The sequence below is a fragment of the Mastacembelus armatus genome, chromosome 10 (genome assembly GCF_900324485.2).
Source record: "Mastacembelus armatus chromosome 10, fMasArm1.2, whole genome shotgun sequence".
Taxonomy (NCBI): Eukaryota; Metazoa; Chordata; class Actinopteri; order Synbranchiformes; family Mastacembelidae; genus Mastacembelus; species Mastacembelus armatus.
Window position 1 is genome coordinate 17051612 of NC_046642.1, and position 27492 is coordinate 17079103.

Below are 27492 nucleotides of genomic sequence, written 5' to 3' on the forward strand. Positions count from 1 at the left end.
ACCTTTTAAAAAACAGATATGTCCCTTTAATGGATACCAGTGGTGGCTTTGCCGACAGATAACATTATGACAGTTTATTATTTATTATTATTTCAGAGTTTTTTTTTTTAGAAAAAAGTTAAGACATGAAAATGACTGCTTTTATATCAATGGCTGCATACCGGATCCGAACCTAGACCAGAAGATATTTTATAAGAAATATTAAAGTCCAATTTTAGTTAGGTTGTGTGGAATATTGGTACTGGTATTTTCCAACCAGTAGCCCAGTGGGATTAAGTTTAGGCCCTGCATGTAAACACATGCTGTCTTTAAATAACGCACCACATGCCCCCACACGTTTTGGTTTCTAGGATGTCTTCTATTCTATAAGGTCTTATGTCGAGTCACCATATGCGCTGAATTTGGCAAAGGCCCAGACGAACATCTCTAAATACAGTGTGTTTTCAGTGTGTTGTGGTACATTGTACCTGAGTGAAGATCAGTGTGTAAAAAGATCATTATAAATATAATATGAAATATAACTATTAAACACGAGCCTGTGAATGAATTTGGTTTCATTCAAATATAAGAGTCGAATCCTGGTTACATAAAGTACAGTAGTTAGATGCTTTTAACAAGGTCACCAAACCAAAAATACAGCTCTAATACCTGGACAGTAACCGAGGCTACTACAGTAACAAAATACAGTGGGCTTCTCCCACTTCAAGCTTCCAGCAGCCATTCATACTGAGCCGGTCATTTATAAGTGTGATGATAAATATGTCAGAGAACACATGTCACAAGGATAGAGTGTACGCAGGGTGTGTTAAGTATTATTAGCACAGATGATAGTGCAGGGCAATCAGTCTATTTACATCTCTAAATGGTATCTTGGCTGCAAAACAAGGCCACTTCTTAGCGCCAAGGTATCGGTTTCTGCTTTACTCTGCTTATTTCCACCTCAAACATGCCCAGACTTACTATAAACTGGATGTGATATTGGGTTCCCAAATCATTCAAATTGAAACATTAGGAACTCTGCAACTCAAAAAAAAGAGAAAGTTGAGATTCAGAATAACCAGACACACATTTAAAAACCACTCTGCAAATAAAAACAGTGGGCCAAAAAAAAAATTGGGTCAAACATTTGGAAAGATCAAGTGATGGTAGTATGTTAAATGTCATTCATGATATCAAATAAGGATTTATTTTTGGAGAAGCAATCTGATAAACTAAACTAAAGACTTGTGGGTGGTGTTTGGGAAACTGCTGTCATCAGTACACGCTGATGATGAAAAAGATGATGAAATACTCTGCTTCCTTTTGAACATCATGCAATCTAAGCACAAAACGTCCTGTTTCAGGGGAATATTAGGATAGAAGTTTAATAAACAAAAGTAAGAATATGTTCCAGCTGAGAGAGTAATGTAAAAACATAAACCTTAAAGACTTTAGTCTCAGAAGGCATTCTTTCGAGGGTCCTAAGCCTTGGTTACATGTTGTTTGACACGAGGTCATCCATCTACATCAGTCAAAAATCAAGCTGTTGCTGTCCCCTATAGAGCCACTACCTGATTCATATCAACTGCTCTGGCCTGAATCAGTTCAGTATTTATTCTCCTACAGCAGCGGAAAGGCTGTTAGCAGCTGTTGTCCTCCAGGATGTCTGGGTGCTCCTCCCAGAACTGGTCTCCTATAATGTCACAGTGGTAGGCTTCCACCCTCCTCCTGCTGCGAGTCACAGCAACATCCTTCTCCTCTTCATTTGGGAGCTTCATTCGTTTAGTGACAATTTCATCCCGCTAGAAGAAAATCAGAAACTTGATTAGTACAGTTAAAGGTAACTTAAAGGAATAGTTCAACAAGTTGGGACGAGCAAGAGAAGGCCATGTATTCTATATTTAGCATTGTTTCTATAGAGTGCTGTGTAATTCACTCTAATGCTAACCACTTTTCAGAGCAGGCAATGTTTTTTCTAATCCTGCTCATTCTTTTCTAAACAGCTCACCTTTTCCCAGATGAGAGTGGTGCCCTTCTTGTGGAGGTCAGATTCATTGTTGTAGTTGATGTCAAACTCTGAGAACAGGATCTCATTTTTATCTGCAGCTAATGTTCCCTAAAAGAGAAAAAACAGACATACATGTACATATTACAAAAGTCTTTTTAAAACTTTAAAGAAATGCTTCAATGTCTGTGTGGAGTACAACATCCTAAAAAAAAAAAAAAAAAAATAATACTTTTATTTATAAGGCGCTTTAAGAACAGCAAGAGCTGACACAAAGTGCCGTAGTCCAAAACAAACAGAAAAACAAATAGACATAAAACAAGAATAAATAAAAATGATAAAAATAGGTTATAAGTTTTATAAAAATAAAAACAGTAAAAAACAGTCCATAATCAATCCATCACGCCGGTCCAAAGGCTGGAGTATACAAATAAGTTTTAAGTTGTACTTTGAACATGCGTAATGTAGGGGCTTATCTTATGTGCAAAGGCAAAGTGATCTCATCACACACTCCACTTACAAAATTAATAAAATGACCACCACAATGTTTGCTTTGTTTTTGAATTACAAAATCCACTGATGATATGAAAAGTTTTTTAAGTGACAGAAGAATTAGGAAGCACAAAAGACTGATGGGCTGTAAATGCCTTGGCATAAATATGCAGCCATTATCAGCATCACCACTTCTAATCAGCTGGCATCACTTCAGTGGAGCTCCTCCCACTGTTCACTATAAAATGACAAGACTTCCCGTGAACAGTTGTGTCAAAAAAAAAAAAAAAGCTGCTACAAACAGTGACCGATGTCAGGTTCTATAGAAAGATTTTATTTCCTCTGTTCTACTAGATATGGTATTTCATTTTTATGTCATTACAGTTATGGACACTAAATGGTGATCACTATGTGGAAACAATGAATTCATTGTTGTGTTACAAACCACAATGTGATGTGTTCTAGCCAAGATAGAAAACAATTTCCAATGGTTTATTCTTCCATCCATCCATCATCTATACCCACTTATTCCTAACCAGGGTCACAGGGATCAGCTGGAGCCTATCCCAGCTCTCTTTGGGTGAAAGGCAGGGGTCCACCCTGGACAGGTCACCAGTCCATCACAGGGCCACATAGAGACAAACAACCTCACACACTCACACTCACTCCTATGGGCAATTTAGAGTCACCAATCAACCTGACATACATGTTTTTGGACTGTGGGAGGAAACCAGAGTACCTGGAGAAAACCCACACAAGCACAGGGAGAACATGCAAACTCCACACAGAAAGGCCCCTGCTGGGTTTCAAACCAGGAGCCTTCTTGCTGTGATGCAACAGTTCTAACCACCAAGTCACCATACTGCCTTATTAGCTTATTTTTATTTATTTATTTTTTAATAAAGGTATTTTTGCTGAATCTGCAAATATTTGCTCCACTAAATACCTTAAATAATTAACAGATTGTTTCCATTGTCATTTATTAATTTCTTTAACATAAAGGAAACTGAACAACTACTTCCTTTATCAATAAGTACTTTACTTTACTAAGTACAAACTCTGTTGTACAATAGTTGTAACATAGTTCTGTCATTTACAGAAATTTAAAAGTTGTAAGAATAAAGAGTACTGTGTTTTCACTCTGATATAATTCAAACATATGGTATATTTATGTAAACACATACAGTATCTCACAGAAGTGAGTACACCCCTCACATTTTTGTAAATAATCTATTATATCTTTTCATGTGACAACACTGAAGAAATGACACTTTGCTACAATGTAAAGTAGTGAGTGTACAGCTTGTATAACAGTGTAAATTTGCTGTCCCCTCAAAATAACTCAACACACAGCCATTAATGTCTAAACCGCTGGCAACAAAAGTGAGTACACCCCTAAGTGAAAATGTCCAAATTGGGCCCAATTAGCAATTTTCCCTCCCCGGTGTCATGTGACTCGTTAGTGTTACAAGGTCTCAGGTGTGAATGGGGAGCAGGTGTGTTAAATTTGGTGTTATCGCTCTCAGTCTCTCATACTGGTCACTGGAAGTTCAACATGGTACCTCATGGCAAAGAACTCTGAGGATCTGAAAAAAAGAATTGTTGCTCTACATAAAGAGGCCTAGGCTATAAGAAGATTGCCAAGACCCAGAAACTGAGCTGCAGCACGGTGGCCAAGACCATACAGCGTTTTAACAGGACAGGTTCCACTCAGAACAGGCCTCACCATGGTCGACCAAAGAAGTTGAGTGCACGTGCTCAGCATCATATCCAGAGGTTGTCTTTGGGAAATAGACGTATGAGTGCTGCCAGCATTGCTGCAGAGGTTCAAGGGGTGGGGGGGTCAGCCTGTCAGTGCTCAGACCATACGCTGCACACTGCATCAAATTGGTCTGCATGGCTGTCACCCCAGAAGGAAGCCTCTTCTAAAGATGATGCACAAGAAAGCCTGCAAACAGTTTGCTGAAGACAAGCAGACTAAGGACATGGATTACTGGAACCGTGTCCTGTGGTCTGATGAGACCAAGATAAACTTATTTGGTCTGGCGGCAACCAGGTGAGGAGTACAAAGAAAAGTGTGTCTTGCCTACAGTCAAGCCTGGTGGTGGGAGTGTCATGGTCTGGGGCTGCATGAGTGCTGCCGGCACTGGGGAGCTACAGTTCATTGAGGGAACTATGAATGCCAACATTTACTGTGACATACTGAAGCAGAGCATGACCCCCCCCCTTCGGAGACTGGGTCACAGGACAGTATTCCAGCATGATAACGACCCCAAACACACCTCCAAGATGACCACTGCCTTGCTAAAGAAGCTGAGGGTAAAGGTGATGGACTCACTTTTGTTGCCAGCGGTTTAGACATTAATGGCTGTGTGTTGAGTTATTTTGAGGGGACAGCAAATTTACACTGTTATACAAGCTGTACACTCACTACTTTACATTGTAGCAAAGTGTCATTTCTTCAGTGTTGTCACATGAAAAGATATAATAAATTATTTACAAAAATGTGAGGGGTGTACTCACTTCTGTGAGATACTGTAGATCAATGCCAGTGTACATACAATATGTGTTAAATGAATTAATGTTCAAATGTGTATTTGTGTTTCACCTTTAAGCGATCCTCTGCCTGAGCTGTGGTGAGGCCTCCCTTCTGTACTAATGTCCAAAAAACTGTGTTGTACAAATTATTTATGTGACCTGTAAGGAACAAAAACATGATATTACCTTAGTTAACTTAATGAATAAATTCATCCAGAAGTCAAATGTGTGATTTGCAAAGTAAATACTCACAATCTGCTTGCCTCCAGCTGAGGTAGTCTTTAAGATTGCGGTTGCTAGGATACAGTACCACACGTCCATCAAAGCTTGGTGGATACAGGAGGGGCTGCTCCCCGAAAAACTCCTTCCAGTAAAACACAAATGAGGAGGAGAACTGGGAGGCTACGTGAGTCATGATCTTACTGCCACAGAAGAAAGAGGGAGAAAAGAAGTCAGACAAAACACAGCAAGTGAAAGGCATGTGTGAGAACTACACTGTTGTTGCCCTCCGTTACCTGGCTCTCCTCTTGAACCAGGTGGAGGTCCTCTTGAAAACAAAACTGAACTCATCACTTTGCCCATAAGCAATGACAATATCCTCTAGTTCCTCCATGACAGAGCGCGCACTCCTGCTCATCAGGCCCAAGGCTCTGTTATCGTTTGGCTTGGTAAACCTGTGCTGCTCTGCAAACCTGACACAAAACACAAATAATTTGGTTACAAATAATCTATCAACCCACTGATTTTGAACATCATTTGTGTTTATAAAGGTCACAGGTGTAGCTACAAAGAGAAACTCACCTGTGAAAGTTTCGACCATCCAGTCTCACAACAATGTAGCAGTTTCTCAGACAAGTGTCATCTGTTTCAAAGTTGCGGACATACTCAAATTTGCTCTTTGCCATGTTGCTGGAGCTGGTAAAGAGACAGGCCAGAGGCTGAACACCACACCACCTGACAAGTCCACCTGATCTGTAGGCCTTTCCAATCAGCATGAGGGTGCTCCTGGAAAAGAAAAACAAACACTATCCCAGTAAGAATGACGGAGAAATATAAAACTGGGCCACAGCTACTTTATTCTGACATCAGAGACTATTTAATAACAGCCAGTACTTACGTTTAACGTTATAGGTACTGTATGGAGATAGCCCTCATACAGATAACTCTGCTACACTCCATGAGCTAACATCTGAATATTTAAATATTTACACCAACTGCAACATCTCATTTACAAGGCTAACAGAGCCATATTATTATCCGAGAAGTACAGTTGTCACATCACACACGTTAACTTGTATAGAGTCCATCTATGAATTCTGTCGTAGTGATACCGCAAACGCAGCGAACAAAGGTTCCGGCCCAGAAACCTGAAATTACCAAGCACATTGAAATCGTTTTTTTGTCCCAGTTGTTTGCTCTGCCGCTTTAAAAATCTATCATCATGTATCAGTTTATTCTTGTGTTGCTGCGTTGGATAATTCATTAAGAAAAGCAGATTGTCAATGACGCTACCAAACATCATTTGTGTTTAAGCGCCATCTAGTGGTAAAAAGGGAAAGTACATCCAAACGTCGTATGTTGAGTAAACAGTCCGAAACACGGACATGTTTTATAGACCTTGTAGTTCGTTCGCAAACAAAACTGTTTACTGTTAGATTCCATTTTTAGCTTTTGCACATGAGGGATTAATTTTCAATTAAATTAGGTACAGAAAAATCTATCGGCACTGAAATGCAGCATTTGACTGACGTCAACGTGCAACAACAAAGTGCCCAGGATTCCTTGCGACACCGTGCGCCCATCTGCGGTTGTTTCAAACATGGAGCAGAGGGAAAGAGAAAGTATAAAGTCAGACGGTAAAGAGACAACACTCTCGTGTTCGAGCACAGCAGCAGCAGCGGAGCATGAACCGGAGGCCCACATTGAAACCGTGGACGACGACGCAGATAAATTAGATGTCTGCTCTGACAAGTTTGAGCCACTCCGGGCCCTGTACTCCCCCACAGTGCGGGCTCCTTTTCCAAACGTCAGGTGTTTCAACAATGTGGCAGAGTACGAGAGCTTCCTTAAGGGGGGCCGGGGCAGAGCCAAACCGGAGAACGTGGAGAAAAGGCGGGCGAAGGCGATGAAAGGGGTGGCGGACCCAGAGCGCATCGAGAGGCTGAAGAAGCTCATGGTGAACAACCCGGTCCCGGAGGAGGGGGAGGCTGAGAGCAGCAACACCCCGCGGAGAAAGAGGCAGAAACCGCAGAAAAATGTCCTGACGAGGATGCCCTGTAGGTTTATCTCCCAGCAGGGGCGATTCCGGTGTCAGACTTTTAGGGGGGCTCAGCCCCTAAGGACAGTGGTCTATCTGGGGACGGTCTTCTTCTCTGGGCCGTCTGTCAAATAGAAAACTTAACATCCAATCACAGAATCTATAATCTTATAAAAGGCATACATTGAAGCATACAGATTTATATTATTCTAATTGAATACTGGCTTTTTATGGGTGATATGGTCAGGTAGTGTCATTTTGACCTCACTTTCTCACCTGAACCTGGTTGTTTTATCTGATAAAATGAAATCCCATGTTTAATGTAAACATAAAACTGAATTTTCTTTTATTTAATGAACAATAACTGCTTTTGTATTTTATCTCCCCTTAAACTAAAACAGTAAAGTGCACCCACTTCCAAAAATAATAAATTATTAACAACAAAATATTTACATTATATGTTATTTCTAATTCTCATTAGACCTGTCCTGGCTCTCCTAGATGACATCATGTCCACCCCAAAAAACACCAATTATCAGCATGTCTCAGTTTATATGGGATATGTAGGAAGCAGTGTACACACGCATCAACTTGCAAATCTTTCTGAGTTAATTTAGAAACAGATGCTGTTATTTAGTTAACAAAAAGAGTGCACGTGCTGGTCACATTTCTTCAACAGCTACCAATCAGAAATGTTAGTTCATTTTTATTTAGTTATTTTGCTTGAAATATTGGTGAGTAATGCAAGTCCTATGGTTCATCAGATGTGTAACCTGTCCGTCATGTGTCTTCAGTGTGTAAAGGTAGTCCTTTGGGTGAACTGTACCGATGCGTAGAGGAGAGGATAAGGGTCAAAGTTCACATCAGGACCTTTAAAGGACTGAGGGGAGTGTGCTCCGGCTTCGTTGTGGCCTTCGACAAGTTCTGGAACATGGTGAGTGCTTTCCTGCCCACTTTGTGCTCACTTTGTGCCTGTTACTTTACAAGTGCTACAGTAGAAGCTGAATCTGAATGTCTTTATATATTGGCCTTTTACCACTTGTTCTTTTGTCAGGCACTGGTGGATGTAGATGAGACGTACAGAGAACCCCTGCTTGGAGAGGCTCTCTACCATGAGAAAGCCCTCACCATTTCACGGGTATGTAATCGTTTTTATTGTATGTCTGATGAGAAAATGTCTCCATCTTACCGCAGCTGAGCATTCTTGTTCCATCACTCCATGCAGATTTTAAAACTGATCTGCTGAGTTCAGTGACAGTGTTTTTCCTATGCTTATTGATAAAAGCCACCCTATGTTTGTTCAGGTTAATGCTTTTAATGTGAAACAGTAACACTAGGAAGTGTTTGGGTTGTTTTATCGCTGACTTCATACGTCTCTAATATGGTGTAAGAGAGTGAACAATAAACCTCGAGTCTGAAATAAATGAGATAAAATCAGAAACGATAACAATGGATGACATAGATGCATCACTTCCTGTGTATCCCTCATGCAGAGGTAGGTAATTTGAGTCCAACATGGGAATGTCTGCCCCAGCCAGTAACAGTGATACCTATTATCTAGAGAGGTAATTAGAGACTGTGAGCGTTGAGTGACTATTGCTGGAAAACTACAGACTGTAATTGGTGCCACAACGGGGTTGAATTCTACAAAACATTAATGTGACTGAAATCTTTGCACAGCTCTTTGAGAAACTGAAGCTCCAGGAAAACTCAGGAGGTGATGAGACCGCAAAGAAGCTTGAAGCCCCCAAAAGTACCCGAAAAAGCCAGACCCCTTGCCCTGGTGGCCGGAGAGGGGACAGTGGGACAGAGCCTGTGCTGTCAGACGCCGTTAAAACCGAACAGTATAAACCCAAAGCCTCAGTGAAGGTCCGGGCTCCAGAGGACTGTCAGAAAAAAGACTGCCAGTCGTACGGCAAGGTCCATAAACGCCACATCAATCAGCTTTTCATCCGGGGTGAGAACGTTATCCTGGTCAACCCTCAGCCAATTTGATGTTTGTTTTTCATTTGATATTTGTCCTCAGCGTAATGCTATTTTTCAGTAAATGGGCTACACTCGGATAAATGTAAAGCTGTTTTTCTGTTGAGCATCTAATAATAGGTGTGAAATACTGTAGATGAACTGCCAAAAGATCTCTGACTTAATTAGATTCACAAGAATCAAATAAGCATCACTGCTATATCATATTGATATGGAAGTATTTCTTTGCCCACGGGAGAAATCTTTATTTTGAGGAATAAAAGCTTCTCAGTACTAATTATAGTCATTCCCTGTGTTGTTTTTTATGTTTGTCAGCCCTAAAGTAAATTAATTTTGACACTTCTATTGTCACAGCATTGATAGCTGTATCTGTTACGGTTATTCCCCATCAGGTGGCAGCATAAACCCGTTGTTGCCATCTTCAAGGCCATTGTCGTCTCAAAGAGCCTGTCCCTTTATGTTGCTTTTCCCCATTAGTTTGAACAGGAATGACAGCGCAGTCTCAGCGGACTTCATAAATGCATTATGAATAATTGAGTTTGTGAAGCTAGAGATTGCAGATGGCACTCAAAAGCTGTCATTTGTCTTGACGTCTCAGATTGCTTTTACTCTTTAATGGGCACATTACCCATAAAAGCACAATTTATTGCTTCTCGTGGAAGTTGTAAAGATGTTGCTTTTTTTTTTTCTTTTTAAATGGCAGAGGTTACTTTTGGATGGCACAGAATGATTGCATGTTGCAATAAGAGTCTGCGTGAAGAGTTTTTGAGATATATCTTAGTTTTTGACTTTAGAGAGTTTGACCCTCTTTCTATATATTTTTATGCCATAAATAGGACAAATTCTATCAGTAGCTGGGCTGTTCATCTATATACTGTTACTTTTCATATAATGTATCAGAATATTATTAGTATAGCCCATTTAACAGTCCTCTCCAGAGAGGGAAAACGGGGTCAATTGTTTAATGTAAGCTGTGTTTTAGTCGTGTTTGTCACACCAGTGTGTTCTAACAAACCTTGATGCTATATGAGAAGGGCACAACACTAGTAGTGAAGACATACAATCTTTTTCAAGTGTGTTATATTAGTAATCAGGCCACCCTTGTTTGAGGAGAAACTGTGAATTTCACCGGTTGAATAAATCTTAAAGCATTAAGGACTACACTTGTTTTCTTGGCTTTCTGCCTTATTAATTTGATTTGTAAATGTGTCGATTGAAGGCCTTCATTACATCAAACAACGGAGTTAAAATCGCATCAAACAAAAAGAGTTTCAAAGTCAAGGGCAGTGGCTTCACTTTTGCTGCTCGAAGCTCTTTTGAATGAGGCTAATGACACAGCACACCAAATAACACACACCATTAACAAATTTCAATCAGCGGTTTAATGTTGTTCATAAAGAATCGCAATATGTAAATCAGATCAAAACGGGAGTAATGTAAAATTCCATTTTCTCAAAGGATTTTGTTTTTTTTGTTTTTTTTTTGTTTTTTTTTACATTTGCATATACTACTAGTGTTTCAGTAACAACCCCACTTTAGAGAAGATCAAAACAATACGAAGTAGAAAACAATGCATAAAACTATTGATATATTTTAGAAAAACAGCCAACAGATTTTGGTCATTTTTAATGCTTCAGACACTGATGCAAGGCTTCTATGTGTTAGTGTGCTCAGCCTCTGGAGGCCTTAGGTGAACAGGAAAGCACAACTTCAATTCTACTGGGGCTGCAGAATCCACTGCCTTCGCCTCTGGTCAGTAAATTATTTATTAAATATTAGGCAGCCAAGATTTTCTTACCACTCATGGTTAGGGTCAGGAGGTAACCATTGGCAGGCACTTGAACCACTGAAGAACAATGTTTTGTACAGCTGACAGATCAAGTAACTTGGGTACAGCTGATTGATCATTACACATTAACACCCAGCACATCTTCATCCAAACACAATACTCATCTGCTAAAAGTGCATCCTCACACAATTCTCTGTATCCTCCATACACACGGACTTAGAGCGATGATGGTCATTGACAATGTTTTCAAGATTGCTCTTTTTAATGTGTAATATAAATTAGGATTGAAGGTGAGATAGCAGTATTTGATGCATGTGAATAGATGCATGATGTAATCTTAACAGTCTATATTGTTACTTGAGATGCTGATTTCAGAGGCATTTCTATCTGGATATTTACTAAAGAACTGAGAAGTTACCACCGGACTGAACAAAATCAAAATGTGCGTAATGCACAAATGCATCAAATATCTGTACAGACAGTACAATTGGCTTGAGGTGCAAGTACAAACATGTTTGTACACAGTTCAGAAGCTCCATTCTGGTAGCTGTTGTCAACACTGCACAGTCACATTGTCTCCTTCAAAGAGGTTAACTGAAGAGAAAAGGCAAAGGTCTTTCAGGCACTCTGTGCTGTAAAAAATAACCCACAACCCCTGTAATGAGGCTTTTCTACATACTGATTATCTCATCTGGATGCAAACTGATTATATTATTCTTCATATGTAAAACATATATACACCGAGAGAAAAGGCCACAAATGATGGTCTGAAGGAGAAAATTAATTACTATCTTTCATGCCAAAAACACTCATTGGCTACTTTTAACTGTAGCATTAGCAGGTCATATTTGGAGTGTGTGGACATTTGTGAAGTGAAGGTGTCAATGTGCTTTGTTACATGTCTTTTGTTATATCAGGTTTGGTCTGTATGATAGAACTCTTCACACTGTCGCTGCCTCTCCTAAAGGTACTTCATAACTTACTTGTAAGGCCTTCTGATTTCTATTTACAAGTAAAAGGAAGAGCGAAGACAAAAAAGAGGTAATTTGACATTCATAAATGTACATTAGAAAATTAAAATGGCTGATCATAATATCCAAAGTCATTATTCAGTAAAGTTACTGAGAATTTTTCAGCTACAGATATTTTTGCAATTCTGGTGATTTCACTTGATTGAGGTTATAAAGCAAATCCCTGTGACATTCTCTTGGTGGCACACATTCTTCTCACCAATGCTGAGCTAACCAACAAGGCACATCATCATCTGTGTGTACATCTGACCGCCACCCCAGACCATCAGTTCATTGGTTCAAACGACACACATAATATAAGGAGATTTCAGGGTGCTGATATTTTGATAGTTGACATTATTCAAGTACTCTTTGTTTGCAGCTCATAACAATCCTTCACCAAAGGGCGGAGAGAGAGAGACCCATATGCCACCTCCTGACTCTCCAGCTCCATCATTTTCCAAAGTTGCCGAAGTCAGCAAAGGCATCGTGTTTGGGCTGTTGGACCATTGCAGGGTTTATCCCCATTCCTATCCCCACAGCACCAGGCATCCCCATGGTCATACCTCCCTGTGGCATTCCCATGTTCATACCTCCCTGTGGCATCCCCATGTTCATACCTCCCTGTGGCATCCCCATGTTCATGCCCATTCCCATCATGCCCTGGTTGGTGGCCGGGGCCATGCCCATGCCCATGCCCATTCCCATGCCAACTCCAGAGTGTATCATAGGATTTACAGCCGGTCTGACTGGTCCAGGTCCAAGGCTCATACTTGAAAATCCCTGGGAGAGCATGTTGGCTGGTGCTTGGGTACCTGCAAATAACAGAACAAACTCAATGATGTCCCAAATTTTAGATCACGTTTGACTGAAGAGGTCAAAGCCTGGTTCAGCTTTCACTTTTATGTCAGCTGTACTATTTATTCTTACCTTGCTGAAGAGTGTTGAGGCTGGGCTGACTAGGCTTGGGGGGCTGCATGCCTGGACCCAGGAAATCCAGGCTAATGTTAACAGAGTGGTCTGACCAGGTGGAAGGGAGGGCCGCTTTGGCTCCAGCGCCCTGAGAGGCCATTCCCTGCTGCACAGGCTGGAGCGTCTGCACAGCCTGTGGTTGTAGAGGACTCCCCACATTCTGGAGGGGCTGGTAAAGACAAAGGAATGCAAAAGCACAATGTCAGAGAAAGATATAATCCATGCAAAAAATACAAATCACAGAAATTTACAGTGATACAGTACATAAAAGCTCTAGCTTAGAAACAAATGATTAAAAGCTACAGTTTGTTGTAATTCAAGGGCCTAAACCTTTAACCTGACCCACTTAACCCTGATACTGTCAGAGGAGTCTGCTACTGTATCTGAACTCATTAAAACATGCCATCTAACTAGAGTAAAAGGAAGCAGTGGGTGTCTTTTCAGTGAAACAAAGATTGAGTTTTTTTTTTTTTTTTTAAGTAGGTCACCAACCTTTTAACATGGAAGTACAGTCAACATTCACTGGCTTTTGTTGGGTTTTTTAGTTTTGTAACTCAAACCTGATTCTTGTCATTCCCTGTGTCAGTAACAGGAGGAGTGGGTGGTTAGTGGGCGGTCTTTGGGGGAGATGAGCATCTGGTGAGGCTGCATATTAACCCTCTACCATCAAGCTTGTCCTCTATCATTCAATCTCACAAGGTACATCTCTATCACACAGGTATATTGGCTGATGTGCGTCACTGAGTAGCTGTATGAACAATTAATATTTGCGCTGGAATGAAAGCCTTCATGAGTGTCATTTAGAAAAAAAACAGACACCATAATGACCTGGAAGAAAATCTGCATAACACTTACAACAAGGGGGTGTGCAGCAATAGAAATGTTCAATTCCTAACCCTGAATGTACTGTAATGTAATATAATGAAAGTCGAGTAACTTTCAAGGAATTTCTGCAGAGCATGAACTCACTTTCTGTTCAGAAGTCATGTTTTACCATCTGCAACACATGGACAAAATTACTTATTCAACTTAAATGACTGGTGAACAAGCAAGCAAGCTTTTAGATTTTCCTGTTATTCCCACTTGTGAATACTTTTTACATAATGCTATTTTGGGGAAGGGGAACGAATCTGGCACCATGATTGGTCCACCCTTTTCTTCTGCTTTACAGCAGGCTAGACCATAGGCATAGGAAGACCTCTGGAACAGACTGAGGCTCAGTCTCCAGACTTAAGTATTGCATGATCTGTAAAACTCAAAAGGCATCACCAGCTTTTTGCATACTTTTAGGGTGAGAAATCATACCAGCGTACTTTGTTATTAAAATGTGTACCTGCTATGCAAAATGTGTACAAGTTGGCACGTGTGAATCTGTAAATACCAGGAAATTATTTTAAAAGGATGCACTTGTGTACGAGTGAATCAAGTATACCTGTGACCTAGACTGGGGCAGGATTGTGGTGCTCATGCTCTGTGTGGTGCTCATGCTGAAGTTGAGGCTCTGGGAGGAGGTGAGGGATTGAGTTGGCCCCATCAAGTCAAACAGGTCTGCTGAGCCAGGGCCAGGGCCTGCAGCTGAGACTGGGGTGGGGGCCAGAGTAGCAGCAGGACCTGCTGTCATGGCTCCAAAAAGGTCATTTCCACTGGAGTCGACAGTCTGAGCAGATGCTGGCATCTGACCTCCCGGGAAGGCATTCCACTCTCCAAAGTCTCCATTGCTGCTAGAGACCGGTGCTGCTGCGACACAGAAGAGAAAAAAAGTCAGTTGTGTAAATGTCTGTGCTTGCCATCATCAACAGTGATGTTTGTATTGTTAGCTATGTAAATAATTTGCAAAATTATGCAAACAAAAGCCAGGGAACCAAATTTGAACCTGTCAGAGCAATTAAGAATAAACAGCTGAGTAGTGAGGCCAGTTTAGCTTTATCCAGGGCACTTCCACTGACCACTGGTGCAATGTTTTAAATTTTCATCGAACTGGCCAATCTTGTTTTCTCTCCCTCTCAGCTATCTCCACCCCCACGAACTTCTTGCTCTGTCCCTGTCTCCTTGTCATCCATAACAGGAGTTGATGTGTGTCTGTTCTTGTTATGCAGAGCAGGTAGCAGGCTCCATATGGCCAGGGCTCCCTCCCAGCAGCCCTCTGAATATTCTAGCAGTATGGCTGCAAGTGAACAGCAGCACACACATGCTCACACTATTAAAAAAAAAAAAAAAAAAGTCTTGAAACCAACCAGATCCTGATGAGAGACCGACAGAGGCAGCAGGCGAGGAGAAGTCAGCAAATCCACCGATCAGGTCTGCATTGAGAAAATGACATACACATGTCAATTTTAAACAAGCAAGCTCCAGGTATCACTCTAACATAGTTAGCATTCCTTCAGTGTCAGAGGTGTGGGAAGGAGGGGAGAGGTGGTGGCTGTGGATAGATGGAGAAGACCAAACATCTGTTCAGCGCTCCCACCCTCTCCATTCACCAGGGACTGCTCCAAAAACATCTGGTGCACTTAGTTCCTATACATCAACTCCCTCCCCCTGCTGTCCACAAAATCTGAAGCTAGCATCAGCACCTGGGCACTGTCACTGCAAACAGTCTGATGCTGCAGTCACCATGGAGTTTCCTGTTTGTTGCACTGCTATAATGCTGGGCATGAAGGTTATTTCTAGATGTACTGTGCCTGGTTTGGTTGCTAAGAATATACGATAAAAACATACTGGAAGCTAAGAAGGCACATTTTAATTTTTGGGCAGAGGTAGTTGTTTCCCTTTGATTCTAGATTGTGGTAAGCTACAATGAACATGTCCAATGGTGATACCACAGAAATGTAACTTTTACCAATTTTCTAGGCTAACCCCTGGTAAGGCAATAAACAAATACATTTCAGAGAACATCGGGGTATTATCTGACATCTTACCTGTGGCAGCAGGGTGGCTCGGTGTTGTGTCGACCATTAGTAGGTCAGCCAGGCCAGTACTGGAGGGCGGAGGGGCTGCTGTTGGTTGGGCCTGCAATAAAGAACATTACACAAAAAGATCAGGACACACTGCATTCAAACTATAACTCAATGCATAACAGCTCACATGTGCTCTTTCTACCTGTTTGGTGGTGATGTCTGGGGTCCTGTCTCCTGTATAGTGGGCCGCGGCCCCCAAGTCTACCTTCCTGGATGGGACTCCTCTTTTCCGTGTTGCTGTTGTCTCTGTTGCTTGAACTATGTGTACACTTTTGGTGGTAACAGTCTCCTCTTCATCTTTGAACTCTTTTCTGGACTGGCCATTGTGATTTGAACGGCTACTGTCCTCCTCATTTTCACTGTGGAGAAAATAATGATTTAGGTAAGATGATCAGTTATGTAAGGACAAGTAGGATTTTCTTTGTACATATTATACCTATGAATCAACAAAAGCACCCTGGTCAAGTAGACCTGTTCTTTTTTTCTCATTCTAACTATTAATGGCAGGACAAGTCTTGTCTGACTTCTACCTGAATCGATCTGGAGAGTCATCTCTATCCTTCCTCCGAAACCTGCTGATGGTGTCATCAATGGTGCTGCCGATTTTGTCACTGATTTCTCCCAACTTCTCGCTGAAAGGGAACTGCCCTTTATTTTTGTCCCAGTCATCGTCCCACTTTCCTTGGCTATCGCTGGTGTCATACCTGTCCCCCGCTGGAGACAACCAATATAAGTAACAGAACAGAAGCCAAAAAGAATGGACATGCATTTAATTGAAACCCAAAAGTTTTGTTTTTTTTTCTTTTGTTATTACACTTTGTTTATGTTACTAACTTACAGTAACTACGATATCCCATACTGTCAGACGATACACCAATGTATTTGTCTCGGTTCTTCTTTGCCTTTTTCCTTTCCTCCCTAAGTCTGTCATCATCCTGGACAAACTCCACCAGCTCCTTCACCTTCTGGCGCACATTCACACCTTGGTCCTTTCCATTCTCATCTATGGATGGACATGCATAGAAACAGAAACAAAACTGAATTAAATGACAACTTTTTGTCTTCACTTTACAATGAAGCGAAACCACACAGCCAATCAACAGGAAGATCTCTGTAGAGAGAAAGAGGAATTTTCTTGCTAGTAAATAGCACATTGTATACACACACTGTTGGGAATAATGAAAGTAGCTTTATTGTAGTGGGCGTGTGTGTGATTTAAGAGTTTGTGAGAAAAGCAGGGCTTAGGGCCTTCATCCATTGATTATACACTAAAGGTATTGTTATCAACTTTCAGCAGTGCAGAACTGCTGAAATGTTAATCAGCTCTTTGTGTAAACAAATTGGAAATAAACAATTCAGTGATTGATAGATGTTTTCTTTGATTGTGTTGTGAAAAAGGATGGTATAAAGGAGAGAAAAGATCCAGAGGAAAAAGACCAGCACAATACCTTACCTACAAAATGGTAGCTTTCTAATGATCTCAGGTCATACAGATGTTCTCTGGCACTAGTGACAACCCTCTCTGATCCATTCCTGATTAGATGGGCCAATAGTAGCAGGGACTGAAAAAGCATTAATAACAGCAGAAATTAAGAATTCATTCTTAACTAGCATCTTGTTGGACTCAATCCGACCTGTTCAAACTGTAATATCTCTCCTGTGGGATTGAACTGGATCAGCTGTAGGGATGGTTTCATTTGCCAGAGATTTTTCCCTCAATTCAGAACATGTAAAAGTGAAACACTGGCCTTTATTCTGGGACAACTGTTTTTGTCTTGAGAGAACATAATTTCAGTGAAAAAACCTTCCATCACTTAATTCTCCAATTAAGCATTTTTCTTTTTTTTTTTTTTTTAAATTAAAGCTTATTCTGGATATCTGACTCCTGCCTAGAAAACCAAAAACCATGTCCATATTGGTATAAGTTGGATCTGGTCTAAAAGTTCAGGCATAATCAAATCTGTACTTAGTGACACTTAATGTGCCATGTTTAGCAAGTGTGTTTGTGTGACACTATAACAGTATAGTACAGTGGCAGACCTTGTAGACTCTCCTCCAGTTCTTCTTGTTGTCCCTCAGCATGCGAGCCCACAGCATGTTCATCACCTCTGGAAACTGCTCATACATGAAGGTAGTTCTGATCACAAAACATTCGCAGAAGAATGAGGAAGGAGGACATATTATCCTTTGCAGACTGAAGTTTTCATTTGGAATACATGACATTCAACAGTTGATTGAGATGTTGATCCCCCGAAATTTCTTGATTAAATTAAGGTAAAAGGGTAAAAACTCAGGAAAAAGGAAATTTTATAGCTCACTTTATAAACAACAAGACAGTAACAGTGTAAATGTTGAGGAGGTTCAGGTCACTGTCTTGTTCTTTGTAATTTACAGTTGTGCAACTGTAAAGTCTGACTTACCACAGTAATTTGCTGAAAATAGACCTGACGGTTAACACCTGAACAATTACCTCAGCCAAGGTCCTCTATGAGTTTTGTCTTCTTCATTTTCTGCCTTTCATTTGTATCACAATAAAGCAATTACAGAGTTAGGTTTCAGTATGTGTATAGTCTCTGTCATTCTGTCTCTAATCAGCTACATAATTAGCTTTTAAATGTCAAACTCAGAATAGCTTAAAATTCTAATCTCTGTTCTCAATGATATGACAGCCAGATCTTGCAGCAATTTGAATGTTGTTCATGTGTTGTAACAGCTGTGATGCTTGTTTACAGTACTCTTATATTTACTACAATAGTGACTGAATGGCCACTAACTTGGTAACAGGGACTTTTGCAGGCAGGGCCCCAGAAACAAAATGCAAAATAGGATCCTATGTTTGAAAAGTAGATGAATTTCCTGAGCTCCAGAAAATGTCCCTGGAAAAGTTTCTGCAGTCAAAAGGGCCTCAAGAGAATCTTTCTTTGGTTTGATTTTAAATGCAATAACCTCAGTGCTTTCCTAAAGGATATGTTGTACAACACTGTGTTGTCCTTACCGAGCAATTTCACTCATCAGCTGTCCTGATGGTCCCCAGGGGTCATCATTGGTGGCCTCTCTGACTTTAGACTCCACCTCTGAGTAATTCATCACCACATTGGTTCTATACAGTAGGAAAAAAAACACACTGCTTTACAATTTAAGCCTATGTGAAGTACTGTACATGTTGTTTGCCACTGTAGTTCAAAATCTGTGGCCTCTACTGAGACCAACAACATGGACGATAATAGATGAGAAGTACTCTTGTTACCACACCCATACATTTCCATTTAGAGAATTAAAGGACAGGACAACAGGGTGTGTCTGCATGTGCTCTGAATCTAACCACTCATGAAAACCAATAACAAGGGACTAAAGAAGCAAAACGCAAATTTGTGTACAATATAAACACCTAAATGAGTAAAACAGGACTTTGTTTGCTGTGGGTGAGCTCTTGTCTGTTAACATTCTGAAAAAGTAACACTACAAATGGCAGCTCTGAAATAATCTCAGGTTTATGGTTTGACTTTTCAATTAGGAAATGCCCATATTTCATTGAGGTTATTGGAAAAAAGGTCCACAATAAACAGCCAGTGAACACATTCAGAATCACTATGATTACACAACAAACTATGGCAAAAGAAGCAATGACCTTTATTTATCATATTACAACACTTTTTGTTTGGTAGGCTCACAATATATCCTCATACATGCTCTCACAAGCAGCAGTTACAAGAAAACTAATCTCCTTCTAATTTCCATTCTCAACAAGGTATGCCTAAAAAGGTGTTAAATATAAAAGGAATTTCCAAACAGAGAATGTTCTAAAAACACAAAGGATGTGGGACAATTTCTGATGTATTACCATTTCTGTTATTAGTATCAACTAGCCAATTTAATACTTGTTGGCATGGAAGTATAAGTGATTCTTAATCTTAACTGGAGTGTTTTTGGCTTGTGCAAAGAAATGTTATTAAATGTTATCTGATGTCAGTTAATGACTGGATAAACTGGTTATCTAGTCAATTCCTACAAGGTCTGCTGCATGGAGACATTGAATTTCAGATAAATAAGTCAATCCTCTCACGACTTTACCTATAATATACCTCTTCGCCCATCCTACTACTGCCACATCATCAAAAAAAAAAAAAAAAGAAAAGAAAAAAAAGAGAAGTACTGATGTGACAGATGTGAGAGTAGTGCAAACTGAGGTATAGCCCCTCCATATTCCTGAAGAAAAGCTCTATTAGGAATGGTTGCCACTCTGGCAACATACCATTTTAGTCTATGCCAACTAAAATACTTGAAGATTACCCTGCCAAGCACTCTTCCACCACATATAGACATGAGCGAATGAGATGGAGCACTAGTTACAGTAACTTTATGTGCTGAGAGATTCAAGACAGGCATCAAGCCTTGTCAAGACAGGCGTCAAGCCTTGTCTTGAATCAAACTGATGGGAAAATCTATCATATTACACTTGGTTCATCATGCCTATCAGGGTTAGTTCAGGTTTCAGATTGATTTAGTTTTGAAGAGTCTGATTATTTTGTGTTTTACTAACTGCTAGTTTCCTCCTCCTATGGGCTATGTTAGGGACACTACACAGAATTTGCATGAATGACAGCAAAACACAAAAGGATTTTATGTAGTATGCAATATCTTATCTCTTTGCAGTAGTGGGTCCTGCCCTAGATAGTGTATCAGCCAAATAAAACGGAAGTTATAATACTCTCTCACAGTGACACACTATTACACAGACTTCCGTTAGATGGTATCTGTCAAAACATTTTTCTTGCAGTTCAGCTCCTGACCCCAATTTTGTATTATTCTTCATATAATACAGGGTGCTTTCATTCATTGTAAGAGCTATTTTAAAGAGGACACAACATCTGCTTGCATGTCCTGATACAGCAAAAACCTCAGCTTCATCATGCAACAGGAAATGCTGCAGAATGGCACACCAGTTTGGTGATACTTTGCGAAATAATGCTGAATTTGTGCAGTACAAAAAGGTGACATTTCTGAATGAACACAATTTAAAGACAAGAGGAAAGTCAACATGGACACTCCTTTTAATCTCTGAAACTCACATTATGTCTTTGTCTGTCTCCGTTTGGCGTCTATTTCATGAAAGTAATCCACGCACCATGAGATCACACTCCAGTGGTACAAATGCATACAGCAGGAATGCATTCTTGAATAAAAACATACTATTGTCTGGGCCTACAAAATTAACTGATAAACCTTTGAACAAAGAACAAAAAACTGTGCCACAGTTTATCAAAACTCTGCAACACAGGACAACATAGTCACGTGCGGTCTGTGGCTAAAAGAAAAGCAAAGTCCAAATACGAACTAAACATACACAATCCCCCAGGTGCCTCCCATGTCCAGTACTGGCTGGTAAATTATTTCAGGTATGCAATCAGTGCTGTTGGGAACGAAGCTTAGGCTGACACTACCAACTACCAAAACACTAATAATCAGTGAGTATCAAAGAATCACAGTTTACAGATGGTGTGAGTTTGTCATGTTATTCCTATTCACTTAATCAAAACAAAGAGCATTTAACCAAAACCTATGTTAAAAGGTAAACCGTACCTCGTGTGTGTATATTCATTTAAATGATCTAGAACTTGCACTTAGCTAAATTGCAAAACACTGCAGCAGTCATAAATAAGTGACTAGATAAAGGTGTACATGTAACGTTACTATGCTGTGTATTATTTAGGTTTATATTGGTGGTCTTTGTATGAACTGTGCCATTTGACCAGCAGCCTGAGGTCCAGGACAAACATGACAATTGTCAAGTACGCCATCGTTAATCCAGCCATGTGGTGGTAACAAGTAAATTAACCTGACGCTAACGTAAGTTAGCGTTACAGTAATCTAAGTTACACCGACTGTAGCGTTGAGTGAAACTTGTTTTAACAACCAGCCGGAGAGTAACACGACAGTAACGAGAATAAAGTTCTCCAAAGACAGTTTTTAGACAGTCGTAACCCAACACTAGACATTAGCCGCTTATTATTCAGCCCAGGAGCTGTCAAACTAGCTTAGCCGGCTAGCCTAGTCAGCTAAAGCCACCTAGCCAGTGGGTTGGATTATTAGCTTGTTAGCTAAGCGAGTTAGCTTGCACTGTCGGAGAAAACTCACAAATCACAAGTTCATCGATTTCACAACAGGTCAAATGTTACTTTACACTAAACAAGCGGCCAGGCAAAATAACAGTAATAAAGAAACTACTCCTAAATGAATCAAGTGGCACTTGTCAAGTGAGCTAACTCGCTAGTAGCATACAGGCTAGCTAACTTGTTAGAGTGACGTGACGTCAAAGTTTTGGGTACGTGTCTTTTCGAAACAGGTAAAACTACAGACCCAAAAAAACACGAAAGAAGTGTAATTTAGTTAAGGGATACTCACGCTTTGTCAACCAACTCCCTAACCTTCCACATGTTCAGCATCTTGGCTCTGTGAAAAGGGGCTTTCTGCCTCAGCAAATCCCTTTACTCAAAGCGAACACCGACTCCAAACCTTGAACTCTGTAAAGTAAACTCCTCACCTCTGCTTCAAGACAGGAGGCGCAAACGCACCACCAGGCAGCAAAGGTTACCATGGGAAATGCCCGTGACGTCATCAAAGTTTCGTAGAGCAGCATTGGAGTTGTAGTTTCTAACTACTGTTCAGGCACTACCATTGGTACTAACAATATTCGCCTTTTTGTATGGATTAAGAAACAGCTGCCATCTTGTTACATGATTATAAGCGATTGATTAAATCGTGTTTTAAATTCTGCCACTTTTCTGAGCAATCTCATCAAAGAACCCGGGGTGACAAAATGTAAATTTCAACGATTTTAACAATGAAATATCTTGAGACAAAATCTAACAGTGCCACTTGGTGAAAATAATGCAACAGCATTTCACTGATGTTAGACCTAGATGCAATAAAAATGTGTTTCTGTTTACCTGTCGACGTGTGAAAACATTATTATTCATAAGCACAATAAAGAAGAAAATCTATTTATCCAGTTGTTTATTGTCTTAATTCAGGTATATCAGTAGCTTTTATGTACAAGAAAATTAATAATTATATGTTTCGAAAGCTGTGGTAGTTTTAAAATCATAATGAGATAGTGAACTTCAGAGAGTAACTAAATAAGGGTTCAATATATGCCAGTTCCTTTAGAAATGCACAAGTCATGGCTGGACAATCATGGGAGACTATGCCTATAAGGAAAACAATTTTTATATTATTAAAAACTAAATTAATGTTATAAAATCACTAAATACAACAAAATTAGAGCCATAGAAGAAGAGGACTTAGGTAATGCAGCCATTCCAGATGAGCCAAATCTCCCTGGTGACCTGTAGGCTCTGCAGGTTCATTTAGGATGGGGGTAATCAAACTTCCTCTCATTTAAAACAGACTTGAAACCAGTGGAACCAGAAAATTATTAACCCTAGAAAGCCACAGACAAGATCCTGAGTGTCACAAAAGAAAAACAGGACACTTGAATATAGTCCCCAAATTTGCATTTAAACAAGTAGTCAGCAATTTTGAAAACATGAAACCATTAAATACCTGCATACTACCAAAGAAACCCACGTTGTCATTGGAAGTAGAAACACCACAAACCAAACATGGCCACCCCAGCTTACCAAAATTGCTCATTTTAGTTGAGACTAGCTTGTCCATGGTTTGTCACAACCCATATCGGGCTGGACAAAAGAGCAGAGACCACACATGATTTGTAACTAAAAAACAGTTCTATAAAACTAAAAAGAAACAATTACGCAATCATACAAAGAAAATACAGTAAAACCAGACTGGGTGGAAGCCAGAGGAGATGGAAAAACTAACTGACCTCCATCAACTATGTCTGGATGCTGCTGTCCAGCGAGCTACTGCAGAAACAGGCCTGCCCAAAGAGAGTCAACACCTAAAAATAAATGAATAAATAAATAAATAATCCTCACACATTTGTGTTGTGTGTATATAAAGCTACTATCAGCTAATATATTGCAATGAGATTTTTAAACCACTGAAGATCAAACTGTAGCTGATCTGATCTTTGATCAGTATATAACTTAAAAATATAGGATATGTTCGGCCATTCTATAACCATATATTCTGAAGTTTGTGGCTTTCACATAAAAACAGTCCTGTTTGCTTAAATGTTTTCCAGCTTCCCCACAACTATAGCACCACTTCACAGTCAGCAGGTCACCACTCTCTGTGTTCTCCATCCTTCCTAATCTGGAATTCAGGCATGCTACAATGACCCAGTGATGCTGTGTGACAGGCCAGGCGGAGCACTGGCTGTTTGTGTCAATCCAGATCAATCACTCCCTCTTCTGGACGGACAACGTCATCAACGTGCACAAAGGTCACAGGGTGTACTAAAGCCAGGCCTGATGTGGTGAGCAGGAAGGTCAGCATAGCAAGTGAACAACCTTGACTTAAGATAACTAATATGGTATTTATTGTAATGAAGGAAATAAATGGCAGGCAGAAGTTATTTTACCTGCCTTTAAATATATAGCTATTTTTTAAATTCTCTTGTGACTGGGTGTATACAGTGTTAAGACTTTTTGTCTTATTGATTGATATTCCAGTGGGCCAGATAAGCCCCCAGATGCCCTCCATCTAACAGGGTCTCAATTCTCTAATGATACGTGTAAATATGGCCCACTGCTTACACTTCTATAGGAGAGCAGGAAGAAACAACACAATAGTCAAAATACAACCCATTTGAGAAAAAAACAACAAGAAACAGCACTTAACGGCCCAGAATGCACTGCACCCAAGGGAGCAACCTCAATTACTGTTACACGTCCGAAGAGAAGAACTCTAGGAGAAGTGATTGCTGAGATGGAAATGGCTCTATGTGTGTTTGTGCATGTGTAAGTGTGTGTATGTGAGTGTGTGTTTGGGCTGGATGAGGATGGATAGAAAGGCACTCAGCAAAAAGATCTTTCAGAAACACTTTGCCTGGGTGACGTTGACGCGAGCTGTTGATTGACAAGCACTTCTCGACAGAAACCAGAGCTATCAACCTATCTGCCACGCATTAAGAATGGCACGGTCCTCGGGGAGGGGCCTAAGTGGTAAATGATGTTGCTCAAGACACTCTCTGTCAACAATGTGTGTGCATTTGCGAGTGTGTGACTGCTGAGAATGGCAAAGTATTCAATCAAAGCTTTGTTTGAAAAACCTTGTGTTCTTTAATATCATATTTCTATATATGGTGCATGTGTGTATGCAGGAGTGAGTGTGTGTGTTTTGTTTTAAATACAGTATGGTGCTCTACAGTCTAGGAGAGAAAAACTGAATAGGCAGAGAGTTTAATTGTAGAAATCTGATCTCAAACAATATTTATGCAGTGAACTTGTGCTGCCAAATCAAGCTTTGGAGTTTTAGAGGCAAATGCATTCTCTGGATCTTGCATGTTCTCTTTGGATATTGAAAAAATGTCAGCCTTTCCTTGATATTTCATATTTTATAACAGTGTTCCATTCATCATCTTGCTGTTTGGTTGATCATCAATGTGGTCTACTGAGACCAAGTTGTCACTAACAACTTTTGAGTTGCAGGAGATGAAACACTTAGCCAGAAAACCATGATGTAATTGTAGCACAAGCAACACTAGGGGGCACTCTGACTTTTTTGGTATACTGGAGGCTGATTATTGTGGCAAAGGAGTGAGTGTGTTTCAGCATCTGTGCACATGCGTATGTCAGTCATTGTGACCACTGGGGGTCGAGGCTGTGTGTTTACATGTCTGTTTCAAGTTCCCATGACAAATGTGGTCAGAACATCATCTTGATTTAGGAATGTGGAAAAAAAACAGATACCACTTCTACAACTCTGATATTTTTCTTTCTCTGCAAACATATGTTTCCAATCTGTCGAAACACTCTTGTTTTTTTTTTTTCCTTAGCAGTTTTACAATGTCTTTACAAAACAATGTTCTTTGTTTTGCACATTAGCTATGAATTAACTTTGTGCCCACAGAAGAGGTACTGATCTGTGGAGTCACTTAGTGGGGCCCAGCTTTCCGCCTGTCAGGGTGAGGGTTCTTTCACTGCTGTTATATTTCAGGCTGTTATTATTGGCCCTCTTGCAACCCCGGTAAGATCTTTAGTCCTTTTCCCAAAGCGATATAACCCACACACACATCACACAGTATCTGACCCCTGTCTCCATGACACATGACAGGTCCACTGTGGTGTGTGTGTTTGGGCATGTGAGCAAGGAATAATATGTATGTGCATTTATGTGTGCGTGTATCTACACTCATGTATATTTGTACTAAATATTGTATGTGTGTACCGTGTGTACAGAGCATATCTGGCGCACTATGAATTGAATATGCTAAAACAATGAGAGCACTTGTCACATGTTGCAAAGTTTCACAGACAACCCGCTGTGATCTCAAACCACACACACAGATGTTCCTAATGGGGCTAAAGTAGCATTCACATTCCTGCGGATAACCAGTCTGTTTATTTTCCTCTCTAAACTGGACTGGATTGCCACTTTCCCTGTGTGAGAAAAAGGATGGAAGATGATAAAAAAATGTGAGGAGGTTGATGATAGAGGCTCCCACCACAGTTTTGACCTCCAATGCCAACTGTCAGTACAGCTAAACCAGCAAACCTCAGCAGCAGACTTTGATGGCACTGTGTGATTCTTTACAAGTTAAAACTAGTGTTTTCTTATTTCCCTACATGAGGAAATGTGCTTGGTGTAATTGTGAAGGCTTATGTTTATGAGTCAGGGTGTTACAGTAAATCCTGTTGCTTTGTACATGGGGGAGAAAGCACACACATACACAAAGAGAAACCCACACAGGTATGCTCAAGTCCTGAGAGCATCTGCTCCTTTACAACCAGATTGAATTAGCAATTACAGAGAGTAAAAACCAGAACAAAACATCTGGAGCTGTAAGCAGCAGAGGTTATAAATCTGAGAGGTGGGTGTGTGGATGGTGGGTAGTATGAAAATGAGCCAAAGTGAGATTCTCAAGGACAGTGTCTCTGATTGGCCCATTAACATGCCAGGGGTGTCAAAAAGGACCCGAGGCAATGGGAGAAATGGGACAGAGCAGAGGGCTTTGGAGGGCATATGGAACACCACTGAATGGTGAGGTACAGGAGAGGGCTGCCGAGATACTGTAGAGGAGTGAAATGCAGTATTAGTATGGCAAAAGACATGTTGTTTGTAATGTAACCTCCTCACAGGAAATCTCCCCAAAGAGCAGAGAGAAAGCTATGGAAAAGCTTAAGGGACATTGTGGAAAAGAAAAACCACAGGAGTTTTAAAAAAAGACCAACAGAGGCTAAAGATCACCACTTTGCCAAATCATAATTGTTCATGTTTGGAAACAAAAAATGCCTTAAGTAAACATGAGGGCTGGATATAATCTTAATGATTATATCCAGTTTGGTTTAAATCCATATAAATGTGAGGCTGGAAAGCCGCAGTACCATTACCACATGTGTTTTTGCTATTATTGGCACAATAAATTA

The 27492-nt window shown here is 40.3% G+C and overlaps 3 protein-coding genes across 7 annotated transcripts; 1 reads left to right on the top strand and 2 right to left on the bottom strand.

Annotated features, from left to right (window-relative positions):
* Window positions 1-1158: 1158 nt before the first annotated feature.
* On the bottom strand, window positions 1159-6603 carry thg1l (tRNA-histidine guanylyltransferase 1-like). 2 transcript variants are annotated; one of them, XM_026330818.2, is made up of 7 exons: window positions 6247-6603; window positions 5816-6019; window positions 5530-5706; window positions 5267-5436; window positions 5085-5173; window positions 1988-2095; window positions 1159-1781 (listed from the first exon to the last, which is right to left on the bottom strand). In XM_026330818.2, the coding sequence occupies exons 1-7, from the start codon at window positions 6261-6263 to the stop codon at window positions 1620-1622; spliced, it is 927 nt and encodes a 308-aa protein (XP_026186603.1). In that variant the 5' UTR covers window positions 6264-6603; the 3' UTR covers window positions 1159-1619. The 2 variants fall into 2 exon arrangements, with proteins under 2 accessions (XP_026186603.1, XP_026186604.1); XM_026330819.2 differs by having other exon boundaries at window positions 1620-1781; window positions 6132-6603.
* Window positions 6604-6701: 98 nt separating this feature from the next.
* Window positions 6702-9531, top strand: lsm11 (LSM11, U7 small nuclear RNA associated). Its single transcript, XM_026330817.2, has 4 exons — window positions 6702-7290; window positions 8066-8205; window positions 8326-8409; window positions 8952-9531. Exons 1-4 carry the CDS (start codon window positions 6834-6836, stop codon window positions 9264-9266), a joined length of 996 nt encoding a protein of 331 aa, XP_026186602.1. The 5' UTR covers window positions 6702-6833; the 3' UTR covers window positions 9267-9531.
* Window positions 9532-10845: 1314 nt separating this feature from the next.
* On the bottom strand, window positions 10846-22555 carry clint1a (clathrin interactor 1a). 4 transcript variants are annotated; one of them, XM_026330330.2, is made up of 13 exons: window positions 22382-22555; window positions 18975-19079; window positions 18020-18116; window positions 17433-17541; window positions 16818-16982; window positions 16510-16693; window positions 16122-16338; window positions 15941-16031; window positions 15260-15325; window positions 14458-14762; window positions 12984-13194; window positions 12674-12868; window positions 10846-12619 (listed from the first exon to the last, which is right to left on the bottom strand). In XM_026330330.2, exons 1-13 carry the CDS (start codon window positions 22420-22422, stop codon window positions 12507-12509), a joined length of 1899 nt encoding a protein of 632 aa, XP_026186115.1. In that variant the 5' UTR covers window positions 22423-22555; the 3' UTR covers window positions 10846-12506. The 4 variants fall into 4 exon arrangements, with proteins under 4 accessions (XP_026186115.1, XP_026186114.1, XP_026186113.1 ...); XM_026330329.2 differs by having other exon boundaries at window positions 10846-12868; window positions 14458-14759; XM_026330328.2 differs by having other exon boundaries at window positions 10846-12868.
* Window positions 22556-27492: the final 4937 nt, after the last annotated feature.

What these genes read in the sequence shown, in the direction of transcription:
- lsm11 (XM_026330817.2), top strand. Translation starts at nt 6,834, where the DNA reads ATGGAGCAGAGGGAAAGAGAAAGTATAAAGTCAGACGGTAAAGAGACA. An exon ending in TGTCCTGACGAGGATGCCCT is followed by an intron (nt 7,291 to 8,065) that starts GTAGGTTTATCT and finishes ATGTGTCTTCAG; the next exon opens with TGTGTAAAGGTAGTCCTTTG. An exon ending in TCGACAAGTTCTGGAACATG is followed by an intron (nt 8,206 to 8,325) that starts GTGAGTGCTTTC and finishes TTCTTTTGTCAG; the next exon opens with GCACTGGTGGATGTAGATGA.
- clint1a (XM_026330328.2), bottom strand. Translation starts at nt 22,422, where the DNA reads ATGCTGAACATGTGGAAGGTTAGGGAGTTGGTTGACAAAGC. An exon ending in AGAAAGCTACCATTTTGTAG is followed by an intron (nt 16,983 to 17,432) that starts GTAAGGTATTGT and finishes GTCCATCCATAG; the next exon opens with ATGAGAATGGAAAGGACCAA. An exon ending in GACTCTCCAGATCGATTCAG is followed by an intron (nt 16,339 to 16,509) that starts GTAGAAGTCAGA and finishes TTTTCTCCACAG; the next exon opens with TGAAAATGAGGAGGACAGTA.
- thg1l (XM_026330818.2), bottom strand. An exon ending in TGGTTCAAGAGGAGAGCCAG is followed by an intron (nt 5,437 to 5,529) that starts GTAACGGAGGGC and finishes CTTCTGTGGCAG; the next exon opens with TAAGATCATGACTCACGTAG. An exon ending in CAGCTGGAGGCAAGCAGATT is followed by an intron (nt 5,174 to 5,266) that starts GTGAGTATTTAC and finishes TGTTCCTTACAG; the next exon opens with GTCACATAAATAATTTGTAC.